The sequence below is a fragment of the Protobothrops mucrosquamatus genome, unplaced genomic scaffold, assembly GCF_001527695.2.
Source record: "Protobothrops mucrosquamatus isolate PMUCROS unplaced genomic scaffold, P.Mucros_1.0 scaffold3484, whole genome shotgun sequence".
NCBI classification, from domain to species: Eukaryota; Metazoa; Chordata; class Lepidosauria; order Squamata; family Viperidae; genus Protobothrops; species Protobothrops mucrosquamatus.
In genome coordinates, this window is record NW_015389458.1 from 37696 (window position 1) to 46732 (window position 9037).

General features: G+C 47.9%; 1 protein-coding gene across 2 annotated transcripts in view; it reads right to left on the reverse strand.

Annotated features, from left to right (window-relative positions):
• Nucleotides 1–9037, reverse strand: part of NRF1 (nuclear respiratory factor 1) — a 38206-nt gene that overhangs the window by 20384 nt on the left and 8785 nt on the right. For both annotated transcript variants that reach the window (XM_015827082.1, XM_015827081.1), the window contains exons 4-6: nucleotides 6769–6909; nucleotides 3205–3363; nucleotides 1037–1231 (exon numbers count right to left, since the gene is read on the reverse strand). In XM_015827082.1, coding sequence (XP_015682568.1) covers nucleotides 1037–1231; nucleotides 3205–3363; nucleotides 6769–6909 — 495 coding nt within the window. The remainder of the gene's footprint in view (nucleotides 1–1036; nucleotides 1232–3204; nucleotides 3364–6768; nucleotides 6910–9037) is intronic.

The window sequence follows — 9037 nt, forward strand, 5'->3', positions numbered from 1 at the left end:
GAAGGAAGGAAAAATGAGAGAAGGGACAAAGGAAAAGGAGACGAGGGTAGAAAGGAAGGGAAGGAAGGAAGGAGGAAAAATGATGAGAGAAAAGGAAGGGAAAAGAGACGAGGGAAGGAAGGAAAGAAGGGTGGGAGGGAAAAGAGAGAAGGAAGAATGGATGGATGGAAGGAAGGAAGGAAGGAGGAAAAATGATGAGAGGAAGAGAGGAAGGGAAAAGGGATGAGGGAAGGAAGGAAGGAAAGAAGGGTGGGAGGGAAAAGAGAGAAGGAAGGAGGGAGAGAGGGAGGAAGAAGGAAGGAAGGAAAAAGGAGAGAAGGGACAAAGGAAAAGGAGATGAGGGTAGAAAGGAAGGGAAGGAAAAAGAGAAAGAATGGAAGGAAGAGGAAGAAAGAAAAGGAGAGAAGGAAGGAGGAAAAATGATGAGAGGAGGAAGAGAGGAAGGGAAAAGAGATGAGGGAAGGAAGGATAGAAGGGTGGGAGGGAAAAGAGAGAAGGAAGAATGGATGGATGGATGGAAGGAAAAAGGAGAGAAGGGACACAGGAAAAGGAGATGAGGGTAGAAAGGAGGGGAAGAAGGGAAGGAAAAAAGAGAAAGAATGGAAGGAAGGAAGAGGAAGAAAGAAAGGGAAGGAAGGAAGGAGCAAAGAGGGGAGGGAGGGGAGGGACGGAGGGAGGGACAGGAAAGAGACGAGGGAAGGAAGGAAATTGCAGACGCCCACTCTCTCCTCTTTCCGCGAAGGAAGCATCACCTACTTTTTACTCCATCATGATAGAATCCTATAAAAATGCTTTTTAAAAAAAACCCAGTATGCATAAGCAGCTTTTAAGGAAAAAGATCCTTTTGATCCTTCAGAAGATCTGAAAGATGCCCATCCCCCCAGTTCTAATTGCTGAAGCCTCAGGGGTAATAGCGCATGGACCCCAAACCTACTTTTGCTCAGCACGGAGGACCTAAAACCCCACCCCACCCCACCAGGACGATCCCAATGCCAGGCCAAGGAGAGGCCATGAGATGAATCATGGCGAGCCCCACCTGGATGAGCGACACGGTGCCGTCTGGATTGCTGAAGGTCTGGACCATGGTTTGGGAGGGGACCAGGTGGGCTATGCTGTGGGTGGCGGTCACCGACTGGGTCTGCTGATCCTCGAACGCGTAAAGCAGATCCTCGCGCCCGTGCTGCTTGTAGCAGTTTTTCACGATGGTCCGCAGTGCCTGGGTCCACGACACCTGAGGCCGGGCGAGAAAGAGAGAGAGGAGAAAAGATCAGGGGGACTAAAGAGAGGTAGGTCATCGCTCGATCCAGCCCACCGGCAGCACAGCCCGCTTGGGGTCACGTCACCCAGAGAACACTTAGACCACCCAGTCAATTTTACCCAGGGCGGATGGGTGGAAGCGCCTCTCGGAAGGAGAAGCCCAACCTTGAAATGAGGAGGAATTTCCTGATGGTGAGAATAATCAATCAATGGAACATGTGTGGGTGCTCCATCGCTGGAGGGTTTCGAGAAAAGATTCGACAACCTCTCGTCCTGGATGGTGTTAAGATCTCGTACCTTGGGCAAGGGGCTGGACCAGAAGACCCCACCAGATCCCTTCCAGCCCTAAGATTCCAGATTTACTGGAACAAAAATAGGATATTATTCTCGTTTCTTGCACCGTCCAGTATCTAAGGGGTTGTCACAAAGAAGTACCAGAGGGCAAGACAAGAAGCAACGGGTGGAGACTCATCAAGGAGAGAAGCAACCTGGAATTAAGGAGAAGCTTCCTGACAGTTGAGGACAATGAACCAGTGGAACAGCTTGCCACCAGAAGCTGTGGGTGCTCCAACACTGGAGGTTTTCAAGAAAAGGTTGAACCACCGTTTGTCTGGAATGGTAGAAGGGTTTCCGGCCTGGCTGGACTAGAAGACCTCAAGGTCCCTTCCAACTCTTGTTATTCTGTTAGCATCCGTTGTCTGAAAGGGCTCATCTGGAGTTGCGCTTAAGGGACAAGGTGGTGGGAAGCTGGACAATTTGATTCTTCAGGATGCGATGCGAGTTCTAGCAGACCCGAACTTTTTTTGAGTTTGGTTATTGGCTTGTAGACGTTTCATGACCCAACTCGGTAACGTCATCGGTGCCAGAAAGGAATGGGGGGGTTTGCTGTTTATATACAAATAGCCTGCCCTGTCAGTGTTGGTTGAGGTGTTCTTGCTGATTCCTTGATTAGGCTGTTGTTTCCTGTTTGATGGTTTGTCAGAGTTGGTAATGCCTTGATTGGGGCATTGTTTATTGACTGATTGTTGGTCTAGCATTAATCTTAGTGTTGAGAGCTGCTTATCTGGGTGTTCATTGCTGGCAAGGGAACCTTTTGGCCTTTTAGCTTTTCGACGGTCACTTTTGAAAGTAGGAACTTTTTGGGTCGCCATATCTAAGAAACATGTAAGTCCAATTATATTTTTCAGGGCTTTATTTCCCCTATGTAGGCAAACGCCACCATCTTAGAGGGTGGGGGGAAAAAACGTTCCCTTCCCTCTCTCCTCACAGGAGGAAGCAATTTCAAAAAGCTTTTGCAGGAAAAAATACTTGGGATAGAAAGAAGGTAGGATCTCACCCAGTTTTCTCCGTGGTGCTTGCAAGTGCTTAGTTGTAAGTTTGGCCTCAGCTAGAAATGGCATTCTTTTCCCCGTCAGTCAGAAGAACTGCTCCGGGTCAAACGGAAGGGCTGCCGCCCCTCCGCGATCAGTCAGAGGTCCCCTTCACGCTCATCGCCCCTCCAGGATGACTTTCGACCCTTTTCAGGGTCCCACGGCGGGACAAAACCGGACGGCGGAGGGAGCAATCGCTCCACACGTCCGTCAGCGCCGCGATTACAAATCGGAAGCCTCTATGGTCACTTTTTAACGGTGTGTAAACGTTAGCTTATCTCTATGTGCCTGTTGATGGCTGATTAAGTGCTGGGCTTGCAGAAATTCTGGAATATTTTGGGACTTTGATTGGGTCTAGGATGCTCACAGTTACCCAGTTGAAACAACGGTATGTGTGGGGAGGGTGTCTCTCCACACGTGGGGTAAAACGAAGGAGTTTTCATCATGTCTTCTGAGTGACTTTTGTTCTTACCTGGACTGCGCCATTCAACCGAGCCCCCGAATTGGTACACCTCTCCATGTGCCAAGCCTAAAAAAACCCGTTGCTAATAGAAGGAAGAAACTGGTCAAGACGTACCCTCTGCTTCTGCTCCTCGGTCCTGACATCACTGCGGACATTAGCCCACGGAATGTCTTCGGGCCACCAAATGGGTTTGCAGCTCTCCTTACCCCAGCCCGGCTTCCCGCGACCCGTTGAGTATTTCAGCATTTCAGGAATGAACGCCCTCAGCTGGGCCTGTGGCATTAAGGGGGGGGGGGAGAAAGAAAATTAAATAATTAAAGATCTGGGAAGCAAAGGTCTGCGCTGGCAGCTTGGCCAACTGTTACAGATCATAGCGAGAGGCTATGGAATATCAAGGTTTTATTCGTGAAATGTATACGCTACTCATCTCACTCTCCAAAGATCGCATTTATTTGTATTTATTTATCAAATTTGTTTGCTGTCCATCGCAACTACAAGGTGACTCTGGGAGGCTACCCATGTTAAAATAAATAAATAAATAAATTCTCATCTTCTCTCATTTACCTCCTCCTATTGGTATCTATGATTTATCACTTGATGTATATTATGATTAATGATTGTAACTATAATCCATGATATATGACCCACCACTTTATTGTTTGTATGTACACTGAGAGCTTATGCATCGGGGACAAATTCACACTTGGCCAATAAAAAATTCTATTTTTTTCTATTCTATTCTATTCTATTCTATTCTATTCTATTCTATTCTATTCTATTCTATTCTATTCTATTTCTGTTCTGTTCTAGTTTTATTCTATTCTATTGTACGGTACCCTACTCTATATTCTATTTACATTTTAAGATAGTATTATATCCTATTTATATTGTATATTTATATACAATATAAATAGGATATAATATTGTATATAAATAGGATATAATACTGTATATTAAAATGTAAATATGAATATACAATAAATGTACATTTAATGCACAGATGATATCAAGATGCAAGGATATTGCATCCTGGCCCATTACAGTGTATATCAACGCAAGATTTTCAGAGATACTGGAAAAACATTAACGCGGAACTAAGCGTACACTTCCTACTGCATTTGAGAATAGGGCGGGGAGGGGGCATATCACAGCACCCTCTGGGACAAGATAGGAAGAGTATTGATGCTTTTGAAGTTTGGGGTTGGAGAAGACTCTGGAGAATAGCAAACCAAAAACAAACAAGCGATCATCCACCAGATCAAGCCACAGTCCTCACTCAAGGTATGTTCCTCCAGCTGTTTACGCAGCTCTTCGATCCATCCCTATTTCCCATTCCGTAGCTATTTACATTTTTTTGTGAATTGCACTGGAAATTCTTGAAGGAAGAACGGAGCCTACAGAGGTTCTGTGTCAACTAAGAGATGGCGTATATAAAATGCAGATGGTTATTCTTCTTTTTTTTTTAACCCATGGGGAAATGCTGCAGTGTTTAGGGTGTATTTGTCTGCAGATCGCTAATTCTGGCTTTTGCGAGTTGCATCACCTTCCTCCTCCTCCTCCTCCTCCTTTTTCTCTTGGTAGGAAGGAAAGGGAGTGCCTTGCTTCCCCCCAAGGCTTTCTGAAAAAATATGTGGAATATGTGAATCGGCCCCATTTCCTCTTCCACCTATCTCTCTGTCTCTCTCTGTCTCTTTTTCTCTCTGTCTCTCTCTTTCTGTCTGTCTCTTTCTCTCTCTCTGTCTGTCTGTCTCTTTCTTTCTCTCTCTCTGTCTCTTTCTTTCTCTCTCTGTCTCTTTCTTTCTCTCTGTCTCTGTCTTTTTCTCTCTTTCTCTGTCTCTCTTTCTCTCTCTTTCTGTCTATCTTTCTCTCTCTGTCTCTCTTTTTCTCTCTCTGTCTCTTTCTGTCTGTCTCTGTCTTTTTCTCTCTCTTTCTGTCTGTCTCTTTTTCTCTGTCTCTCTCTGTCTCTTTTTCTCTCTGTCTCTTTCTCTGTCTCTCTTTCTCTCTCTCTGTCTCTCTTTCTCTCTCTCTCTGTCTGTCTCTCTTTCTCTCTCTGTCTCTGTCTTTTTCTGTCTTTCTCTCTCTCTCTCTTTCTCTGTCTCTGTTTGTCTCTTTCTCTCTCTCTTTCTTTGTCTGTCTGTCTCTCTTTTTCTGTCTCTCTCTTTTTCTGTCTCTCTTTTTCTTTCTCTCTCCGTCTCTCTTTTTCTCTCTGTCTCTCTCTCTGTGTCTCTCTTTCTCTCTCTCTGTGTCTCTTTCTCTCTCTCTTTTCTCTCTCTCTCTCTTTTTCTCTGTCTGTGTCTGTCTGTCTGTCTGTCTCTCTCCCATAGATACGAAATCAAAGAGAGCTTTTTTTCCCCAGGTTTTCCCAATCTTTCCATAAAGAGGTATACAATAGCTATGAAAACACACTATCACACTAAAGCAGCTCCTAGTGTCTCGCAACTAATATTGCAATAATTACATTGCGGCATATCAACTTCAGAAAGCATCTGGCAGAAGCTTGTGTAAGCCAGCGGTCCCCAACCTTTGCGATTCGGCGGCCTGGGAGTTGGAGTCCACAAGTCATCAAAGGGCCAAGTTTGAAGACCCCTGCCTTACATCCCCGCTGTTCAAACTTGGCCACTTTAAGACTTGTGGACTTCAACTCCCAGAATTCCCCAGCCAGCATGTTTAAAGGAATGATGGAATTATCCTGGCTGAGGAATTCTGGGGAGTTGAAGTCCACAAGTCTTAAAGTGGCCCAGTTTGAAGACCCCTGCTCTTCAACTCACCCCAAAGGCCCGTGGGGTGTGATTTTTGCCTGCTTCTCCTCAGGTGAGGCTTCTGGGGTCCAGAAGCTCCACCTGGCTGCTTTGAAAGTTGTATTTTTATTTTATTTTTTTGCTTTTGCTCCCCAGATGGATTAATTAGAAACTCAAGAGTTTTGCGCCACCGCCAGCACTCGTCAAGGGCCTCGGGGAGGCAATCAAGCAGGGCTGGGCCTAGCAAGCCCGCTCAGGCACGAGACCTTTAATTAGGAGCAGAAGATGATCAGCGACGTCGCTTCCCAAAGACTAATCGGGGTCCTCAAACCAATTGCCCAATTGCTTGTCAAAGCCCGGCTTTGACAAGCCTTAATTTCCCCGTTGCTCCAGAGGTTCCGCTTTCACAGCTGGCGCGGCGTCCCCGACACACCCCAAAATTTCCGTCGCTAAGTAAGGCAGTCGCTCTTCGGCGAGCGTCGCCCCGTTTTACGACCTCCCTTGCCACCGTTAAGCGGATCAGTTGTTCGGTGGCTTCGGACGCTTGGCAGCCGACTCCTATTTACGACGGTGGTGACTTTCTGACGGGCAAAGTCAAGGGGGGGGGGGAAACCAGGTTCGCTTAACAACGGGGTGACTGGCTTAACAACCGCAGCGATTGACTTAACCGTCGCGGCAAGGAGGGTGAAAACTCAGTGTTTCGCTTAGCCACGCAGGTTTTGAAGCTAAGTTGTGCGGCCGTACGCCGAGGACCGCCTGCGTTTCGGAAGATGGCTGTGCCTGGAGGGAGAAGAATTAAGTGCCTCTCCGAGGAGTTGTGGGAAGAGGCCGAGAGATGCTTTGCTGGGGAAAAAAACCCAATCAGCTAGAGAGACTTTTGACGCTCCCTCCCTGGCGTGGCAACCTGGCCCCAGGTGTCCAGCTCTCCGGCTTGGGTTACCTGGGTCATCTTATCCACCGAGACCGGGATGCCGTCGATGGTGAGCGGGGGCAGCTCGGAGTTCACCTCCTGCGGCGCAGGGGCGTGCTCCAGCAGCGCCGACTCCAAATCTTCCAGGATCATGCTTTTGTACTTGCGCACCTGTGGGGAAAGCGCAGAGGGCCAGGTAAACAAGGCAGGAGGGAAAGAAATGCTAAGTAACCGAAACGGGTGGGGAAATGCCGCAAACAAACGCCCGCAGCTGCCCGAGAGGAAAAACAGGCCGTGGCCCCAGAGGAAGGGAGGCGCAGGCGAGCGAGATGATGAAAGGGAGAGCAACACCGGCGAGTAAAGCAAGCGGGGACAGGGGTGGCCGATGAGGTTGGGAAGGGAGGGGAGGGACTCCGGGGAAGGTGCTCGGGGGTGGTCCTCAGCCAGAGTCCCTGGAGGCTTTGGAGTCATTCTTGGGGAGGTTGACTTGAGGGGCGGCCTTTCTGTAGATGTGGACCCATGGGAGAGGGTCTTCGTAGCTCGGGGTTGAACGGAGGGGTCCCCGGTGGTCTCCGAGCTGGGTGGTTTTCCTGCGGACGTTTTGTGACCCAACTAGGGAACGTCATCAGTGCTAGTAAGGAGTGGAAAGGAGAAGGAGGAAGGAAGAGGAAGGATGGAAGGAAGGAAGGAAGGAGAAAAAAGAGGAAGGAAAGAAGGAAAGAAAGAAAGAAAGAAAGGAGAGAGAGAGGAAGGAAGGAGAAAGAGGAAGGATGGAAGGAAGGAAGGAAGGAAGGAAGGAGAAAAAGAGGAAAGAAGGAGAAACAGAGAGGAAGGAAGGAAGGAAGGAGAAAAAGAGGAAAGAAGGAGAAACAGAGAGGAAGGAAGGAAGGAAAGAAGGACAGAGAGAGGAAGGAAGGAGAAAGAGGAAGGATGGATGGAAGGAAGGAAGGAGAAAAAAGAGGAAGGAAGGAGAAAGAGAGAGGAAGGAAGGAGAAAGAGAGAGGAAGGAAGGAAGGAAAGAAGGAAGGAAAGGAGAAAGAGAGAAGAAGGAGAAAGAGAGAGGAAGGAAGGAAGGAAGGAAGGAAGGAAGGAAGGAAGGAAGGAAGGAAGGAAAGAAAGAAAGGAGAGAGAGAGGAAGGAAGGAGAAAGGGGAAGGATGGAAGGAAGGAAGAAAGGAAGGAAGGAAGGAAGGAAGGAGAAAAAGAGGAAAGAAGGAGAAAGAGAGAGGAAAGAAGGAAGGAAAGAAGGACAGAGAGGAAGGAAGGAGAAAGAGGAAGGATGGATGGAAGGAAGGAAGGAAGGAAGGAAGGAAAAAAAGAGGAAGGAAGGAGAAAGAGAGAGGAAGGAAGGAAGGAAAGAAGGAAGGAAAGGAGAAAGAGAGAGGAAGGAGAAAGAGAGAGGAAGGAAGGAAGGAAGGAAGGAAGGAAGGAAGGAAGGAAGGAAGGAAGGAAGGAAGGAAGGAAGGAAGGAAGGAAGGAAGAACTGTGGGGTCCTTGGTGCTCTCCGAGCTTGGTGGTTTTCTTTCAGACATTTCACGACCCAACTAGGGAACATCATCAGTGACAGAAGCAGAGGGGGGGAGGGTTGCAGAGTGGAGGAGGACGATGCCTGTGGGTTTCTTGGTGCTCCCCCAGTGTGGCTGTCTTCTTGCAGACGTTTCATTACCCAGCTAGGCAACCTGATCAATGCTAGAAGGGAGGGAGGTTTGCTCTCATTTTATATACAAGTGATTTGCCCTGTCCTTGTTGGTGGGAGTTTTCTTGGGTGTTTCTTAATTAGGCTGCTCCGTCCTGTTTGAATTGTCTCCAGTTCCTTAACTGGAGCATTTAAACGTCTCTTTTTTGAATGGTGTGTAGATGTTGTTTATATCTATGTGCCCGTGGATGGGCGATTTGTTGGAATGCCAGGCTTCCAGGTATTCTCTCGTGTTTTGGGGCTTGACGTAGTCAAGGAACCACCAAGACGAAAAGAACACTCCCACCAACACTGGCAAGCAAGCCACTTGTGTATAAACACCTTCTAGCACGGATGATGTTCCCTAGTTGGGTCTTGAAACATCTGCAAGAAAACCTCCAAGCTCAGAGAGCAACAAGGACTCCACAATCTGCTTCCTTCTCTCCCTCCTCCTCTTCCTCCCTCCCTCCCTCTCCCTTCTAGCACTGATGATGTTCCCTAGTTGGATCATGAAACGTCTGCAAGAAAGCCACCCAGTTCAGAAAGCAGTAAAGACCCCACAGTTCTTCTCCTTCCTTCCTTCCTTCCTTCCTTCCTTCCTTCCTTCCTTCCTTCCTTCCTTCCT